General features: G+C 39.1%; 2 protein-coding genes across 5 annotated transcripts in view; one reads left to right on the top strand and one right to left on the bottom strand.

The window, feature by feature from the left end:
* LOC145944121 (uncharacterized) overlaps positions 1 to 20,507 on the bottom strand; it is a 399,257-nt gene that overhangs the window by 98,917 nt on the left and 279,833 nt on the right. The gene's annotated exons all lie outside the window — the stretch shown is intronic.
* The window catches only part of LOC145944111 (uncharacterized), a 332,431-nt gene that overhangs the window by 101,388 nt on the left and 210,536 nt on the right, over positions 1 to 20,507 (top strand). For all 3 annotated transcript variants that reach the window (XR_014426620.1, XM_083052206.1, XM_083052207.1), the window contains exons 9-10: positions 13,071 to 13,889; positions 14,418 to 15,502. Coding sequence is in view for 2 of the 3 variants with exons in the window: in XM_083052206.1 (XP_082908332.1) it covers positions 13,071 to 13,889; positions 14,418 to 15,502 (1,904 nt within the window). In the remaining variant the exon portion in view is untranslated. The remainder of the gene's footprint in view (positions 1 to 13,070; positions 13,890 to 14,417; positions 15,503 to 20,507) is intronic.

Here is a 20,507-nt window from a genome sequence, read left to right as displayed (position 1 = left end):
AAATTATTAAACAGATAATGAGCAAATAAATTGAGTGAAAAGAGATTGAAAATCCCCCCAAATTAATTATAAAATATTAACTATATAATAAAATAAAAATTTAAAAAAAAGAAAAAGAATCCTTTTATCTTACGATGTTAAATGTTACAGAATTTTTAACGAGGGTAATCCAAGATGTAATCTCCGTTACAATTTAAATTCCTATAATCGAGCAAATTTATATCTTTGCCGCAGCAAGAAGTTGGAACGAAGCTTGACGACAATCGAATTAACGTGACTTATTAAAAGCTAATTAAAGTCTGAAGGCGATTACGTTTAATTTATGATTTGTTACGGTTAATTTATTGCTCGTCGTAACCATTATCTTCGCCTTAATGTACTTATTGAAATATTGCGAGCAGCTATCTCTCACGGTGATTACTTTTTCTACATTAGGCAAGTTTGCGTCTTTACTGATGTGATCTTTCTCTGCTTATTTTTACTTTTGCTTATAGTTACTTCTTTCTACAGTTTATAGATTTCCTTCTTTCTTTCTTATTATAACGCCAAAAAGAAATAAAGCGAGAATTATTACAAATAGACCGAATGAATATTGCATCTCTGATCATTTATGTCTATCAATGATGTAGTAGCGATATATCGTAAATTACACATATGAAATTATAATAGCAATATTAATATAACGTATCATATATTTTGTTCTTTTTTATTATAAATATATTCGTAACCTAGCTCTATCGGAGTAATTAAATTAATAAGTTTTTTGTGACATTATTTCTCGTATCATTTTATTCTTCACATTAAAATTATCTTAATGTCGAGTTGCAAGCTTTGTTGTTTTACACGATTTAATTTAAAATTATGATCGATATTTACTATTGATAACTGTTAAATAATTGCGGATTCTTCGTAACATATTTGATACTATAGTCTGATTCCTGTAATTATATCATTCACTGAAGACCAGACGACGGTGTCGTGATGCATGTTTGCGGTGTGAATGCATTTTGCGCACTTGCATATTTGGTCACGACGTGGAATAGCGCGATGCAACGAGGATGCGGCGGCGGCGGTTTTAATTACAATGCAATTTTCCTTGCGGTGCCCATCCCTTTGAAATGCCGTTAGGCTTCCACTCGAATACACGAAGCAATCACGTACCGCCTAGGCGAGGGAACGTCTCTCGTGCCGCCGCGACGTTTTGATCCGCGAAGATTAAAGGGGTCCCGCCCTCTTTCCCTTCGCCCTTAACGTTCCCGCGTCGTCACTCTTGTTGCCCCATCGTGATAGTGGAATTTGGCACGACTACCGCAAGTGCGTAAATATGGCATAGGGCCGGCGCGTTAGCCGTCTCGAGTCCTTTTTCGCTCTCTGACTTTGAAGGGACTCGTCGCCATCTCCACTTGAATCCACAGCTTCAACATTTTCGCTGCCTGGTGACAATCTTAAAAGCCGTCGCAAGTAGACGCTCTCGTGTAATTTCTCTAACAATAATGGCTCTCGTAATGATGGTTTTTAATAGTCTCTGATTATTTTGAATGATTAAATGTGTAGTAACGTAATAATAAATTTTTTTATTAGAACCATTTGATCAGTCATTTAATATAAAAAAATATATAACAGACATGTGTATGTGTGTGTAAAGATTTAGGATTTTAGATATATTATACAATAGATAATTGTATTTCTCATTGATGACGATACTTTATCACGAGGCATGTTTTCTATCCCCGAATGCGTTTTTGCAGTTCACCCTCGACCCGGAGTGCCGTATAAAACCCATTTACGATCCAATCCGGTCTGATAAATTCCAGAAAACGTACGAGTCACGGATGAAATGCGTGTTGGGTAGGGAGGATGCAAGAACTATAATGGATTATCGAGGGATGGCGTTCGGTATTCGAATACTATTTAGGATTAAAATCCATCAAATTTTCTTTCTTCTATTAGCGCGAAAAGACAGTAATCTTGTATTTGATATTTTTGTAATATTTCTTCCTGCCATTATATTGACTTTTTTCATGCTCTGAATTTTCAGAGTAATTATACTTTATTATGATTTTATATATTTTTATATGTTTGTAATTTTTTATTGCAAAAAAAGACTATTTTTATGTCCGCGTTTGGTTAAGCTCGGTGATTAAAATATAATCGATTAGAATATAATTTCAATCCGTTAATGAGAATCGAAAATATATTTTTTTTAGAAAATTATTTTTCGAAGCTTATTGTTAGATGAGATTTTTTTTATGCTGTTAAATACTCTAAAACGTATTGCCATATGTTTTACATGTTTGATGTACGTGTTCCGGTATTTTTTATCCGCGAGTTGACATTTATCAGATTTCTCGGAGGCGCGAACAGTTATTCGCGACTTTAAGATCCCGTGAAATTGGGCCGTGACGGAGAAGTTTGCTTTTTACGATGCCCGTTGCTTTCGCGACCCTTCGCCGACGAATAGAGCGAGCCTACGAATGCCGAGTAATTTCTTTGTCGTCTTTTAGAAACGACGTTCCCCACGTATAAATCAAAGAGCTCGTAAGGGCGTAATGATTCAGCGGAGAGCTTTTGTCGCAGGCGAGTGGCCTTTCCTCTTTGGTTTTTCGTCGCGATGCTTTATATCTCGCGAAAAACTTTCATAATAATTTTGCGCTTTTTAATATCTGGATAAAATCTAGAAAAAATCGACAGTTTTTATTAAATTTTGCATGTTAATCAATTAGTTGGATACTTAAATATTAGATGTCAAATTTCATTTCTATACAAATCTCTTATATTTTAGGAAAATAAGTTTTCTATATTTTTATATGCACCTCTGATTTATCAAATTTTGATAACAAGATATATCAATATACATAAAATTTTATAACAAGTTTTCACATTGCATTTCAGTTTTGATGTGTCTTATTTTACAATCTAAAGTAATTAAACGATTTGGAGTTATCTTCAAAATATTCAATTTGAATTGACTACGATCATCATGTTCAAAGATTTCGCTATTAATGCCCGACACCGCGTTTCAATCGATACTGTGTACCTAGTAAGATTATCCTTCCCGCGACCCCGATCGACCCTCGCATCTTCCTCCCCGTAACATACACAAGACGCGATCGTCGGATGATCGATGGTGATACGCGAAACTTTGGCGTCGCGAGACCGCGCAGAACTCGAAAGTGGACAACGAACGAACGAAAACACGCTCGATACCCGGCCGCTTTCGTTTCGAGCGCCGACGTAGGAGAAGCAGACACTGACGTTCCCATCCGTCATGATGTCGTCAGGCATCCAACGGCCCTTCAACCCCCGCAACTACGACTGGCGAACCCCATGTGCGCGCGTTGCCGGCGTAATCGTGCACCAGGTGCCACACTGACGTCTCTTAACGAAGGACGCGATTCTCCCCCGTCGTTCCTCACCGTTCTCTTTTCTATCTCTTTCCCCTTTGCAGCTCTCTTTCCTTCTTCCGTAGAAAGAAAGCAGTCGAGAAACGGGGTGCTCTTAACAAGCAGCGGGAGGGAGGCGCGCGCTCGTGCTATAAAAGGGACTTTTTTTGCTTGTTAGATTGTTTGCTCGCCATGGTCCTTGCTCGGGCCCGGACGACGACGTCTCCGCCTTATCGAGATTGCGCCGGTTACAGGGACGGTTTTTTGTCGCTCCTGTTTCAGTGATCAGTTCGACAGGGTTGAGTCGAGAGGTCGTGAGAACTACCATCGTCATTATGTCTTATTATTGTTCTCATTGAATTTTCTGTATAACAATGCATCTATATTCTCACATGTTTCTTATATTATTGATTGCAAATAACTTTGCTTTATAATTAAGAGCGAATAGCTTTTTAATATATACTTATTAATTTAAATTGAAGAAAAAATCACGCGTGTAAAATTGTAAATTATTTCAATTGAACACCGATAATACTTGATAAATTTTTTACGGAAACAGACATATATTGCATTCTTGAAAAAATATAGTATAAAGTATTCTTTTCATATCATACGATATTACACAAATTTTTGTGAATACAATAACACTCGCAATCAGTTGTATCTCTAAATTATTACGTGTAAACAATTCTGTCCGATATTTAAGTTTCAATCGTGCAAGACCTCCATTTCTCCGACGACGGAACGATTAGTCGAGCGAAATAGATCGAGATTAACGGAATTCTTTAGCAGGTCTTTAATTTTTTCTGGATACTTTTCCGCGCGCGCCCTGTCCCGTCAGACTTTGCAAATCCTTTGGCCAAACAAGCGGCGAGGATCTGGCAGGTGCCATTTGCCATTGAAATCCCGCTGCCATTAGAGACGTCCGATCTAAATCCCAGTGGCATTTGCGCAGCGGATTGTCGTCTTATCCGAATGGCCGTTTCTCCTCTTGGAGGCCGGGCACGCCGGGCACCCCGTGTGTCTGCCCTTTTCTTCTCCCCGTTTTCTCCCTCGCGCATTTCGCTCCTGTTATTTCACTATTCGTCCTTCCTTCCGAGAGCGCGCGCTCTCGTCGCCCCGGCCGGTCGATGTGGAACTTCTCCTGGACCGTTTCTGGCGACGAGAACGTTACCCTGTTAAGATCCGCAAAGCAAACAGCGACCGGCAGATAAGAGTGTCCTTCGGGAGCCCGCCAGGGATAACAGAGGGCTTTAAAAGGCTCGCGGCGTTCTCGCCTGCGACATACAGCACGGCCCCGCCATTTCACCCCAAATTCGAAGCTCAATACGCTCGTCCGCAAATATTTTCCGAAAATTCTCATCGGCATCAGACGGTAAGACGGTATTTTTATCCGCGTGCGCGAGCATTATTTTTTTAACATGTTAATCTAAAAAATAATTGTTGCTCAATTTGACGTTTACAATACAGCTCTATTTCTTTGACATTAATATTTAATCGTGTATCTGTTTAAATCAAATGCGATAATAATTAGAGAAATTAATGGAAAAGATAAGATTGAAATATGAGTATGATTATAGAAAATGTATCACTATATATTATGGACACATATCTATATTATATCGATGAGAAACGCAAGAATTGCGTTAAGTGAGCTTTGACGGATTAACCCCATCTCCCGATAACAGGGTGTGGTAAACTCGTCGGTGGAGAATTACTCCGCACAGAGACAGAACAAGTCAAACAACTCAAATGACTCTCGACAAATGAACGTTAGAGTTTGCCAGCTCTTGCCCCTCGCGGAAAGTAAATACTGTTTGGAAGTTATGTAGTATAGTTGATTTTGCCCAACAAAGCTACAATTCGATTGCTCAATGTTGCTGCCAGCCGCACGTGTTTCACGTTCTGTCTTCTCACCGTTTTGTGCGCGCATTTCGCAAAATACTAATTTAATCGTGTATTGATGTTTGCGATTTGTCAAATGCACAAAAAGTGCTCGCAGCAATCCACGTATGGCGCTATTTTATGAGGAGGAATATTTTATCGTTCCATGCATATATATGTGACTTCGTCTCTTTGCATGCATTAGGTAACGTCGTCGAGACACATTTACAGGGTGTGCTCGAAATCGCGCAAATTTAACAGATCTTGGAAAAATGCCGAAAAAAATCGTCGTTTATTTCAGTGTCGTAGCGTTATTAACTCTTTATTTTTAATATGATCGAGCGTATTAAAAATCCCTAAACACATATAAAAAATTCTTATTAGGTATTCAAATTGTTTTAAGAAAAATTTATTTTAGCACATAATTTTTATTTTATGTTCTTTTTCTTCTCTCTTTCTCATTTTCTCTCAAAGAGATATTTAATATTAAAAATTAAAAAACTACGAAAGGTTGGTATGTGAAAGGAATCTGTGTGACTTTTGTGAAACTGTGTATATTCAATGAATCTTTTGCTGTTTTTATATAGACCGGTATCCATTGCCAACGAAGCCATTCAATTTCCTTAGAGTTGCGTTCAATTAGTTTCTAAATCCACGTAGTTTCTGAAATTGTTGTGTTTCGGAGATATGGATATCTTTTTATATTCATGTATGTATATGTGAGAGAAAGAAGGAGAGAAAGACAGAGAAATAGAAATAATACTGGAAAAGATTGGATTGGCAAAACGTTCGAATAATTTAAGAATTAATTTTCTTTATCAACTCGATGAACGATATAGAATCACATTAAACTGATTGCTTCGTCGCAAGATCGATATACATATATACATGTATATCTAACAAGATTTTTGATTAGCTGACGTGGATAGTAATCATTAATTATTTAATTTTAACAGATCTTTGCCATTATTACCACTTTTCTGTTTATATATGCCATAAACGAAAGAAAAAAAAATCATTTAAAAGTTGCGTTTTTATGTCGATCTCATCTTCGTTTAATGATAAAAAATAGTCGAGTGAACGATCGTTAACGTGAGGTTCGCATGGTTTTGCTACAGGTGTAATACGCACAGTCACTTCGCTAATCAGTTAATTGCGTGATTTTCCGTCTGTGGAAAAACAGGATTAGATACGAGAGGAACGAGTGCAAGGCAGCTTCGCAATGCGGCGAAAATCACGCTATCCGATTGTATCATTAACGTAAATACAGAGTACCCCATATGTACAACCACCACGTTGTGCGCTCCATTCGTGGTCGATAAAAATGAATTCAGCAATTATTATCATATTTCATTACTTTAATATAATATTGCACATAATTACAAATAAATGCCAATCGTTTTAATCGATTTATTTATTCGCGGTAGATTGATAAATGATGAGGAATACGATACTGTCCTGCGCAACGCATTCGAGGGGAGTGATGCATAATTCTTTAACATACAAATTTGATTTATTTAACCAGAAGCATTAAGCGAGCCATGCTCGCATATCGAGTGAAATGTTTAACGCGATGCGACAAATTTCATTATTGAAACTGCGGCGCGACGCGATGAGGGCGAGCGATTTTACGCGACGCGTTTTATTTCGTCGACGCGATACACTTTTGCTTTCTCACATGCAAACGCGTATATGTATATAATGGCGCCCTTCAAGATCAATCTTCTTCTCACCTGTCCGCGATATTAGAAATACCGGATCGTTATTCCACAACTCGTCGTTCTTGCTTTGTTCCGAGAGTTTTCGTATGTGTGTGCGTGTATACCCTCGTATGTAGACCTCTTCCCCTTCCAGCTTTTTGCAGATTTTTACTCTCGACTTTCTCATTTTCGCGGAGGCGATGATGCGAGAATCACTTGTGTATCTCGCGATGATTATTCGGAGTGATCGAGGGAGGTTCCCTCGGGTGGTGCAAACTCAACCGTAAGAGATTGCTCGGCCTCTATATCTTCCAGCGCGGTTCTCCACAACCTCGTCCGTTATCCGCGAAATCATCTTTTTGTCTGGGCTTCTTCTCTAGTTACTGTCCGTTTTTCTGGCGCTTCCAATCATAGTCAATCGGGAAATTTATTCGTTCCTGTGGTGATCGCCAAACGAAGGTAACGGTTTAAATGTAAAAATCAAACGCCGTAATTCTCGTAAGATTTAAATATTGTTTACAGATAAACAAGAAATCTTTTAAATTATTCATTGGATGTGATTAATACAATATAGTATTTCTTATATCTTTATGTATGTTATACATTGTATTTCATATTTCACAAAAGTTCACGTTTTATATTAATTTTTAATCGTTAAGAAAGAATGAGAGAAAAAGCACGTTTTACAAAGAATTTAAATTATAAATGTTAGTATATTTTTAATTATATTTTTAATTATATTTTTAATCATAAATAAAAAAATTTTTTAAATTTAATTATTCTAACAAATAAATCATGTTTGCAATTGCATTTATAGTTACAATAGTAAATCGATGATGAATACGAATACGTGATTATGTGCCATGTATGCATTCACGCTAATCTAATGGCGCATTGAATCACAATTGTTCCTTGCCGTAACACTACATGCTGCCGAAACAAAATACGAGTGACAAAACGATCAAAGATTTTCATTCGGCCGTTCAACCGAGCGTCTCTAATTTGATTGGTCGCAATGGAGGGGTAGATAGCATTGAGACAGATCAGTCCGCCGTGAAAATCGGATACCGTTCCTGATATCCCTCCGGGGAAATGGAAAATCCAGTTATAACACCGAGTATCGTCGTGTACTTTTCAGCTGCGGTTTGTTATGAATAATACTCGTCACTCTGGCGTTATGGCCAGCTCTCACTCAATTTGGATATATGTATATACGTCGCTACATGCTGACGCTGTTGTTGAATACGCGAAGCTTTAACATCATACCTCCATGTTTCGGGAGCTTAATTAAAATCGTAAAAAAAAAAAACCATACTGCCAAGTATATAGCAACAGTGGTCAGTTTGTGCTCTCGTTAAAATTAAGCTGCCAGAAAATGTTAAATTTTGCGAGAATACCGGAGAGAAGAGAGAAATAAAAATAGTTTAATTTTAAATTGTAAATTATAATAAACTCTGCACATGAGATCAACGTTATGTTGATGAAATAGATTTTAAAAATCTTCTCGGTTTTCATGGATTTCATAAACAAATCAATTTCGTCCCTTATGATTTTCTTGCTTGCCATTCAACATTTTCATCAGCAGCCACGTGACCGAAACTAACCGCGTTATCTACCTTTATTTGATGTTTGCACGCGGAACTTTGTTCATCGCCTCATTTACACGGTAACCAAAGGTCCTCTGCCTTTCTTTCTCTGTCTCGCTCTCTGTCCCATGGTCTCTCCACCTTTTTCCTTTTATGCTTTTGTCTCCTTTATTTAATAGTTTCTATCCTGCGCACTCTCATCTTCGTCTCTGAGAGAAATATTAGCCGCGGGCGCAATAGCGTTAAAGGGGAACGGTTAAATTAATAATTTCAAAATTTGCAGAGATAGAGAGGGAGAGATTGCCACTCGTGGCTTGGATTCCTTTATGCAGTTGTAGTTTTCTAGCCGGCGAGATATGCGTCAGCGAGAAAATGAAAATCTCAATTGCTGATTTCTTGAAAAGTTGAATTGTCTATAGGTCAATGTATTCAATTGAATCATCTGATAGTTTCACATGAACTAATGTTCACAATTTTGTCAATTTAATATCTCACGTAATTGAATATATAAAGGGGTCGTATTGAATAAACTATATTCAGATACGAAATAATACAATATCATTATTATTTACATTTATTAAGTAAAGAGAGGTTTATATGGAAAAATTAATAACGTCATATTTTATATTATATTTTATGAAATTATTGGTAAAATATATGGGTGTGTGAAGTTAGCACCCCTATGTTACGCTATCATAGTTCTGTTAAGAGTTCTGAGTTATTTAGAACCATAGGAAGAGTTGTTGATAATTTTTAGAAATAGTTCCGGTCATTACGATAACGAAAATCAATTTCAAAAAATAGGGGTGCCAACTTCACATTTTTTTACACATCGAGTTCTAATAGTTTTGAGCAGAGTTTTAGAGTTCTTTTAAATAGTTATATAGTTTCTGATTATTTTTTTAAAGAGTTCTGCAATTTTTAGATAAAAAAACATACTTTCAATATTGAAGATATTTCTAAAATATCTTCGATATTGAAGGTTTTTTTGGATATTAATTAAATTTATCATATAACATTGAAATAATATTCTAATATATATTTCTATCTTTTTTAAATTTAAATAAAAATTTTATTTTTATTAAATATTGTTTTCAATAAAATGATGTTTGTAACATTTTTCCAGAAATACGCCTTTAATTATCTGTATAAATTATTATCGTTGTAACACCAGACTTGATGTAATTTTTTCATTAACATGATTCCGCGTAAAATATACATGTTGGCTCGATTAATCTTCGATTGCTATAATTTTCACGCGTCGATCTAATGAGAAACGAGGTTATTTCGAACACTTCGTAACAGGGCACCGGTTGCATCGGGATAATCTTAACCGCAACCGTAATTATGGGGCCTCATTTCGAAACGGACCCCGCTCGTACACGGTGAGGCCCGACGACGACGGAGCTTGTTATTGGCAGCGTAAACAACATGATTATCTTCTTCCGCAGTGTGTAAAACCTTCCAAAAAAAAATTCTATTAATATTTATGACGATCCATGCTTGCGATTAGTTTCGACACCCTACGGAGAGGCCTAGACTTGCCAAATTATACGACGAAATGAGTTATTGGTTGCTGCAACGTGTGATCGTTTTCTACGCTTTCATTACCATCGGAACAATATATACTGCAACTCGTAAATGAGTGATGAAGACGAATGAAAAGTGCATTTATCAATTTTGCGAACGTCGCATGTCCGCAGAAACCATGTTGAACAAATCAGTTTGTATTTAAATTAGTTCGACATTTAGAAATAGCTTAAGATATAAATGCAAGACATTTAATTAAGACATTAAATTAAGATAAAAAAATTGATAGTTTTATAAGAAAAGACAAGTGTCATATTATTTTGATTACCAATTAATTATCGATTGCATAATTTTGACGAATTAAAAAATAATAACGTTGTATTAGGATATAAAAATATTTATTTATGCGAAACAGCAAATTTTAAATATACAATTTTATTATTGTCCGTGATATGATTCTATAATAATAATGAAAGCAAAATATCGAAGCAGTACACCCAGTACAAGGATCTCACGTGAATATATGTGAGCATGAAATTTATTCGGCATGAATACAAGTCTGATCATATGATTTCCCGCGGGTCCAACAGCGTTTTCTCTTTAATGATATTTAATAATGCCACACGTCATTCAGCATCATGGCGAAAAAAATGGCATCTTTGCATCGAGGTCAACGGTGTATCGCGCGTATTCATTCAGAACATTCCATCACCAGTAATGAGTAACGAGTATTTTTTATTGCTTCGAGAAATCATATATACAGCCAATTTGATATCCGACAACGATATTTTATTTCGAGGTGTTGTACAATATTTTTTTTTATCTGTCATTGGTTTTATACGATAAGCAGAATCCAATAATCTACCGAGATGGATAGCCCAAAACTCACTGTTATTGATACGATGGCACGTTTTATTCGTTCGAATATTTATCTGTTATAAATTTTAAAACGGCAATGTTTACGCAGCAGCTGTATTTATTCCTGATGCATGTATATCTACATGCAAACATAAAGCCTCGGATTTATCTCTGTGGATAAATACATTGGAGATGAATTAAACAAAATCTGATTTTCCAAATAATTAGATAGCTAAATTATTATACACAGCATTCGCTCTGGATATATCTCCAAATATAGTCAAGAATGAAGTGTAAAAATAGGGTGGAAAATCGAGTTTATCATTTTGCAAGATAATAATAACGACCCGAACTAAGCGCTAGACAAATTGAAGAATGAGCATATTAATTACGTCATACTCTATTAGGATTTATCGCGGACACTGTCACCACATTTTCGCGTTACGAGCGCAAAGTTCCGTAAAAATAGAGGGACATTAAAGTCTCTCGAGCGACGAATTCCGGGTTAACATTCTTGGAATGGTCGCTCTAACGAGCACTACGATAATAAAAGTGAAAGGTGCGCGAGTCAGTCTTGGTCTCGCCATGTCGGATTTTCTTTGTCGAGAAAGGGGTTGAAGAAATTGGCGAAAAGGAAGAAAAGAAGTAGAGAAAACGAGAGAAGAGAGAAAGGGTGATAACGTAATATTCTGGACGTTTTCTCAACATGTTAATTGTATATTTGAGGTGAGGCGATAAACAAGGTCTCGTCGGTAGCTCGTTGCTCTTGCCGCGGAGAGAGTCTTCATTACCAGCTGTAATATATAACTGCAGCCCCGCAGGGGCATTCCCGATTCGCAAGAGCGTGTTACGAAGTGCCGAATACGTACCGGGTGACCAGGAGAAATCGAATTAGACGATCGATCGTATACCTGCGAAAGTCGCGATCGATAATTTTCTCGGTTCGTTCTCTCCTGTTAAATCGCACGATTATCTGGGATCTTCAGGATCGAACGTTTCTCTCGTTATCACGACGAGCACGAGATAGGTTGACGTTACATACTTTAGCTTTGCGAGCTGACTTTCGCGAAGTCGCCGCGGTTAATCGTGTCCGGGCATCTCGGTTGTTCATCGTGCCTCGCAGCGTTCTGAATAGGGGCTCGTACGGAAAGAAAGCGAGATCGCATGTGATCTCGGATACATCGGTTTTGAAAGTGATCCCGCGTATATACAGGGTGTTCCAAGTCCTAGATTCTCTCTTGTTTTATCTCTACGAATTCACATCAATTTGGGACAATTTTCTTTCAGAATGGCAATATTTAAGTGGCGTAAATAAATAAAAATCTAAAATTTTATATAAATTAAAACATAAAGATGAAAAAATTAATGACATCACTTTTTCGCATATCTAAAAGATAAATTTTATTTTTACAGAGTTTTAATTTAAGAGAAATTTGAAAGATGTTTAATGTTAAGAGATAACATTAAATTAAATTAAATTAAATATAATTTTTCAAAATATTATTAATTTTCCAAAGTAGAGTAAAAAAAACTTAAACATGTGCATTCCTGGGACAGACTATACATGCGGTACTGATCGGCTTTCAGGTCTTGAAGTGCGAACCGGTTTTCGCGACTTGATTTTTGACACGAGCTCCGAGCCTTCTTCAACCCTCTCAGTTTATTCGGGGTTCTTGCGCATCATTTTTGTCTTTCCTTATCGCTCTTTGTTGGTGCGAGCGAGGCTTTATTCAGGACACGATGTGGTGGATAGCGGCGGCACGCCCTCCTGGTGTCAGATTTTATTTATCTCACGGCGGCTTTTTGTTTCGCGCTAAATACTCCGGCGTTTAAGAAGACGGGCCTCCCCGATTTATGGCCGCCGTTGCTGCCTCGAGTTTAGCTTCTTGCCTCTCTTCGTCTTTCTTGAAGCCGCTCGTCGAGCGATTCACGTAAATTCTTTGCGGATGCTTGTCTCGTGGTTTACCCGTCGCCGGCATCTCGACGAGAAATATGTCGCAATCGTTAACCGCATATATATTTTAAGAGTAACGTTGAAATTATACTATAATAAAAACTTGAGGAAAGAAAATATATGATAACAGGCTCAAAATTTTTATTCCGATATGTTTCCTTTTATTCTGTTTCAGATAAACATGGAAGCGGTGACATCGACCGATTACGATTCCACGAATCTCAGCAGAAATTTCAATCAAGTCGGCTTTAACACGTACAATTATTCACACTTCGAGGAGAAGTACAAGCCGCGACAATTCTTAAAGTACGGCGATGAGTATCTCGAGTATGGGCATAAACTCAGTGCCAATGAAAGATACGCGCGATCAAAGTATCAGGATGGCTCGAGACTCGATCAGCGATACTCACGCAGCCACTCTCAGCCGGAACGGCAGCATCATCTGTACGAGGAGATGCGCTCCAAGTCTCAGGATTCTCGCGAGCTCACGTTCTATCAGATAGATCCGCCTGTGAAAACGGAGAATCCACGGCAACACGACAAATCGCATCAGAAGCTGAAGAAGGAGCTGACGTTCTACGAGATCGACGGACCGCCGTCCTGTCAGGAGAGGAAGGAGAAGTCCGAGATATGCAAGGAACGTTCCGACAAAGGGACCAAGTCTCACGACAAGTCCCATGCTAGCGGTCAGGAGAGGTCGCAAGCCGCGAAACATGGCAGACAGAGTCACCAGGAGCAGCAGAAAACATTGGTGAACGAGTCGGATCACCGTCAGCTGAATCGCTCGCAGTCGGATCTCGGGGAGTGTCAGCTGCCGAATTACTGCGGTCATCGGAATAATCCATACATTGATCCACCCAAGTATCGACAATTCGACAGGCCGCCGCGCTATCAAGAGGCCCCGCCAAGAGTGGAACCGCCGCCCAAGTATCTTGCCGATCCACCTAAGTACGTCGAGGTGTCCAGACGACAGGACGACTTTAAGAAGGTCCAGGTAAGTCGTAGCGTATAGAAAAATCTCGTACCTTGGAAGGCTGACCGGATGTTAAAGCGCGCGAGTTATAGTTCCGAAATGTTATAGATCAACGTTAAAGTAACAGAGAAAATCTAGAGACTACCCGACAATTATATCGTAAAATTTTACGCGATATTTCCAATGTGAAATTATATGAAAAATTAAATTTTTGGATTTAAATGTGATGTAGAAAAAATATATATACATACGTAAAAGTAATTTTACTTCGAAATTTATATAAAATGACATGAAGTTTTCGGAGCAAATCATTATTTTTAAATATTTTACATTATGTAATTTTATATACAATACATGTATATATATAGAACTGATCCAGAAGAGACTATCGTCCGCTTTTGATCGCGCTCAACCATTATTACTCCGTTTTCTCAGTACCTAACTCACGTGGCGGCGCGGTTTGATGTATATCCGGCACATTAACGGTAGAATGTGCATGAATCGTAGTACTACATGCCGACTATAGTACGCCGCGTTATCATTCGGTAGGACGAGAGGGGCAGACGACAAGGTGGTAGTGGCAACGGGGGTAGCAGCATCAGCGGCGGCGGCGGCGGTGGCGGTAATTTCAGTGGGGGAAGAGGGAACACCGGCACTCATGGCGCCGAGACGCCCTCTAATCTGGCCAGTATCACGCCGACCGCGCGAGAAGCAACACGTGTCGCGATCACGCGACAACGGATCTTCCACAAAACGTGCGAGGTGCGCAATAACAGTGGCAACAACAACAATAACAATAGCAAAGAGAACTTGCTACAAGAGACCGACGATGGTTGCGACGTTCCACCATCCACGCGCTGTTATGTTGAGCCGCTGAAAAGTCATCATCATCACCATCATCATCAGCAGCAGCAGCAGCATCAGACTCGCGGGAGCAATATTGCTAGTGGTGTGATCGTCGGTAATGTTTTCTCGGAGATTAGTGGTGACGGTTCGTGCGGCGAGGTAACGACGTGCGATAAGTACAAGGGCACCGGGTCAGAGTCGAATCGGGGCAGTAGTGGTGACGCGATTCAAGGTCGGCCGAGTGAGAGATCGATGCTGAAGATCGAAAAGCTGTCAGGGAAGGCCGCTTTACACGGTGGCAGCGGCGAATCCGCAGCGGTCGCCAAGTGCAGTGCGGAAAGGATGAAGCCGGCAGTCTCGCAGGAGGCCGGCTACAAGCACGAGGTCAGCAAGGCCAAGAGCCACGATGTCGGGCATGGTTACAAGGTCGAGAACCTGCGTTATTACGGCGAGCTGAAAGGCTACGCGGACTTTAAAGTTTACGGTACCGTTGACAAGCAGCCGGTGTCCGCGCACGAGAAATCGCATCTTCTCCACGCGCCTACCTCGTGCGAGAAGGGCGACAAGTGTCACAGCAAGATGTCCTCGTCCGCGGTCCAAGGTTACGGCCTGGGCAAGCAACAGTCGGAGAAGAGTCACCACAGCGGTGATCACTACTACCATAGATCATCGCATTCGAAACCGCCGAGCGCGTATCAGGTGTACCAGGAGACCAAGTACTCGTACAACGTGAGCGGAGTGCCCGGGACGCCGGCGCAGGCCAGCGCAGCCGCAGCGTTCTTCGCAAGGTCAGTGTTTTCACTCAATTTAGCAAATATGATAGCGTGCTGACGACGCACCTGCTGGTGCCGAGCTTCCCACGATGCTTCAATTTTTCTGGAGCATCGATCTTTATTTATTTTACGAAGAGGGATTTTAAAAAGAAAGATCATGAAGAATTAAAAATTACATTCTACGTGCAAATATTTATTTTTCCTTAACTTTACGGTTCTTCGATGATTTCACAAAAGCTCGTGGATTAAATGATTTATATTATTCGCATAAGTAATTTTAATTTCAGTTTTCTTAACCTTTTTTTGACGATTCGACCGTAAATTATATTTAATGTCAATTAAAATTTTATTGCATTCTTCTTTTTATTTAGTACCTTAAAGAAAACGATTGACGACTGTGCTTTTAAAGCACAGAAATGAAACGAATAATATTGCGTAAATAATCATTTTTAATATTTTGCATATTTTAAAATTCTTTGGAACGAAAAGTTCTCAGTTGAATGTCACAGTTACTTGTCTGATTAATTTTAATTCTTATTTTTAAATATTTTTCGGGACATTCGTTACAGGATATATCGATGAATAATGGCTAATAAATAAGAACGAAAAAAGGGGAATTTTATTTATAAGTTTGAATACTGTGAAAGTTTAGTGCGGCTATTACACGATTTTTATTCATTCGGAGAAATTTATACTCTTATGTCGCGCGCGCGAAGCAACCAATTTACAAGATCGTAACCGCGTGTACAGATCTCGTATTCCGTTAGCGCGTATCTACGCTACTACTAAATGTAAAAAGTCGAGTGCCGGACATTTTTCATCGTTATCAAGCAGACCTGCTTCTTGGAGCGTGAATGCAATCGTATAGCAATGCTTGCAAAAGCATTATTTATTACGCGAATCGATAGCTTGTTTGCTCTATGTTATTCATTATCTGGAAACTCTAAATTATTTTAGTCGACTTATCTTTAAATTTAACTCGAATTGATAAAAAAAAAAATCGTAATGCGTTGCTAAATAATTGGAGCCCCAATCTAATAATCAAACTTTACTCCGTGAAAAGCTTACACATTTCGCTCCACATCGAGCGATAATCCTATTATCTCTCATGTTACTACTTATGCTCTTACTCATTTCGAGCACCGGTTTTCCGTGTTTTAACAGAGTTAATCGCACGATTATGCGAGCGTAGTTAGCCGTAGAATAACACTCAGTTTTAAATCCCCCCCAGATTGTTTCTTCGTCCTGCGACTAAATGGAAAGTGCGAAAGTCCAATTCTCGACAACGTTGATCTTATGAGGCGCATTTTGCATCACGTTAGTCATTATTACGGAGAGCATCCTTCCTGGTTAGGTCGGTCTTAAGCTTTGATCTCGGCCCGCATATTTTCGACATTCCCTTATGAAAATACGCAGCTTGCGTGAGCGAGCGTAAATCGCATGCGGTTTTATGTGCGAGGAGAAAGCTCTTATTCTCTCTTTCTCTTTATCTATCTAAAGGTTCCGCGGCCGCAACCGTCTTTTCCCCTTAACCTTAGGCGCGACCTCAGCCCTTTAATAACCTTGCTCATAGCTCGTGGATATTGTAAAGCACAATGGTATTCTTGGGACCGCCAGCTCGTACTCCTGTCTCCATCTTGCCTCCTCTCTTTCTCCCTCCCTCTCATTAGCTCTTTGCATATGTGTGTGTGTAAAGTGCGCGAATCTATGAGTTATTAGCGGGGACTAATTACGAAGTACGCTTAATAGCGACGTATGTTGTATGTTGAAAATCGAAAGTTTTCTGAGCGAGATGATGGGAGAGAACGCTCGGAGGGAAGTCTCTCTCCGGTTAGTGCCGGACTTTGGGACTGGCAAATGATTCAAAGCGAATGGGACTGTTATTATTCGGATATTCGGCTGTCGATGCATATAATAAGCCTGGGCTTTCAGCGAGCGCGATCGCGGTGGCTTAGGCTTACGCGAGTTTTAATGATGTTTCGGTCAAAGTAAATGACGCTGGCTAATCAATGAGGGGCATCCGATGAGGATTTAAGGACGTTCAATATGACACGACTGTATATCGAATGTGTGGTATATAGATTTGGCCTTGTATCTCGATTAAATCTTCCGTACTCTCCCAATTAAATTACATCAAAAGTGAATATTGCATCTACCGCATCTATTTTTTTTATCCTTTCAAACATAGCTGATCAAAACTTTTGATATATCTATTGAAACATTTTTCATTTTTTATAAAAATATTCTTTTTCTTTTACACAAAAGCCGGACATGGCGGACCATTGTTATTAAATGAACGAATGCCGGAACAATATTGTTGAAATAGGATTTTGTGCGCTTTTGTTTTTTCTTTTCTTTTTCACGACTGGCTTGTCAATTTTTCGAAAGAATTCTTTAAACAATTTTTGCAGTAGAGTTTTCTAAACAAACGCTCGTGAATATTATATATACGTGTATGTAGAAAATTGTTATGTACAGCATGCAATATTACAAGTCAGTTAGCTAACCCATCATTAACGTATAATAGGGTATAGCGGGCGCCTGAGTGATCGTGCCTTGTGTTTCAATGATTTCAATGCACTCTTGTCAGTATAGTGACGCCTGTCCTCCACGGAATTGTCTCTTCTCAATACCTCTTTCCTTAACGATTCCTTAGAAAAGATGGTTACCGTCTCGTAGGAAGTTGTCGTGCGACAAGAATTGAAATTAATCGTATTCTACAAGTACATTGATCAATATCCCATTATTAATTTTTTTTATAATGTTAATTAAATTTTGAAAATTAGCTGTCTTTGTTGTATTTTTCTGTTATTGAAGTCTAATATCATTTCTGTTCTATCAGTGTCCTGTTTGTGTCAATATTAATTCGTATTTTTCAAAATTGAATTTTTTAAATAAAAATACAAGCATTTATAAAACATTATAATTTATAAGCATTATTCTTTCACAAATACTAATGTACTGAGAAAAATAGCGACTGTTAAATTGTGAACAATAATAGAGAGAGTCGAGATTAAAATTAATAATCTTTTTAAAACGTTGCGTCGCGTTTATCGTAATCGAAAATATTGCAGAAACGTCTCTGCATATGTCGTCTTCGAATCCACAACTAACATCTTTAAGATTTCTTTTCACATACATACGATATCAACGTGAAAATGAGTTTAAGAAAGTTTAGGATGTTATCCTGCCGAACTTTTCCTGCCGAGTTCGTTGGTTCACTTCGCGTTTCGATTTCTCAGGAATATAGTCAACCGCTTCGTTTTAATCGTTTTCGCGACGCTCCGGATGTAAATCTGTTTTGTAAACACGATGCGAAGTTGTCGAGAGTGGTTGCGCTTTTTTTTCCAAATTTTCTCGCAATCGAACTCCGATGGAGGTCTCGATTTCCCGATGGACTCCGCCTTTGCACGTCTCTTGTAAAGTTGAGATTTCAAAACTTTCACATCGGAGTTGCCAGTCTATACGAAGCCCAAACGCACGGCAAATAAAATTGACCTAGGTTGCACATCCCCCTGATGCCGACTGGACTGGTGGAAGGAGAGAGAGGATAAGGTGAAGGCGGTGGGCCAAGACCGCTCGTATTGTTGGACGTCGTGATTTTATTGCCCCTTTATATTGCCTCCGCGATACTCTTTCCTTCTCCCGTTCTTTCTTTCTCTCTTGTACCATGCTCATTTCCTTCCCTTCGCATCTCACACCCCCATGTCTACCCCGCTGTCCCTTACTTCCGACCTCTGGCTCCGGGGTCGCGAGAGCGATTTTTACGAGGCAGCTCGTCTCGCGTCTCCTGAGATGCAACCCGGCCTGCAAAATTGCAATCTCGAGGATCGCGGGATAGTTGGGCTCGCTCGTAATGGAAAAAAACGGGAAATAATGTCGGGCAAGTGGGCGTGAATCCGGTCGCGAAATCGCGGAACCGTAAGGAATTATGCCAGTCTTCGGGCTAATAATTGTTGGAAGCGACTGGGCTGGTGCGTCTCGCCTTTGCTATTTCGCTGTTTCTAAACGTATTTCGCTTCTCTTTAGTGCGACTTTCGAGAAAAATGATCAGAGAGAATGTAAACGCATAACCGAATGACTAACCGGGATTCTACTCGCGTGCGAAACATTGAAGGGACGGAATATGATCGTCATTACAGAATTACGAAAAAGGAAGAGAGCGATCTCTTCGGATTTTTTCATCGAGCGAGGCACGCGCGCGTTTTATCCCATGCATATTTATATTATATACAGGATTTTGTCTTGGTTGTCGAAGCTCTCTCGGCGTGGGCAACGCAATAGCTGGGGATTCTATTAGACATCCTCGGATAACCCTTAATTAGGCAGATGGGATACGTGAAAGGAACGAAACGTAAATAAACGCCTGTGCACACATATTACTCGTGGAAACGTATCCTATTTAATTTGAGAGCCGAGGAAAGACCTTATCTCGTTGTGTATACAAGCGATATATCGTGCCTATATGAACAGCAATAATTATTGGTGCGAAAATAAGAAACTGTATGCCGCGAAAAATTATTCGCGATAGGATGCAAACTCATCGACGCAAAATTTATGTCAAAAACGTTCTCAGTATCAAGTTACATCGTGAAACAAAGTTAATAACTGTTGCGTTGGAAACTTTCAATTCTCGGTGCGATGGATATCTCGTTTCAAGAGATTATAATTATTTTAGCTCTAAAAATAATTGTTTTAGCTCCAGAAATAATTTCTGAATATAAAGATATAAAATGTCAAAAAATTTCCATATATATATACTTTTAACTTTTATATAAATTACATAAAAATTCTTCTTATTATACCTAATTGGTATAATCACGTATGCTTTTAAGCGCGTAGAACCGAAATTATTTTCATGATCGTTCGCCCGTCATTCGATAAGCAACCGGAATCTGCGGGATGATCCGTTACTAACTGACAACGAGTCTGTCGACGATCCCGGGCACATCCTGTGGGTCACCGGTGATACCCGGACTCTTCGTTCAACAGGTAGCGTTCTCTCGTGTAGCCCGAGTTC

The sequence above is a fragment of the Prenolepis imparis genome, unplaced genomic scaffold, assembly GCF_030444845.1.
Source record: "Prenolepis imparis isolate NDT839.2.m4 unplaced genomic scaffold, iyPreImpa1.0 SCAF_12, whole genome shotgun sequence".
NCBI classification, from domain to species: Eukaryota; Metazoa; Arthropoda; class Insecta; order Hymenoptera; family Formicidae; genus Prenolepis; species Prenolepis imparis.
This window is presented reverse-complemented; position numbering and strand designations above follow the sequence as displayed.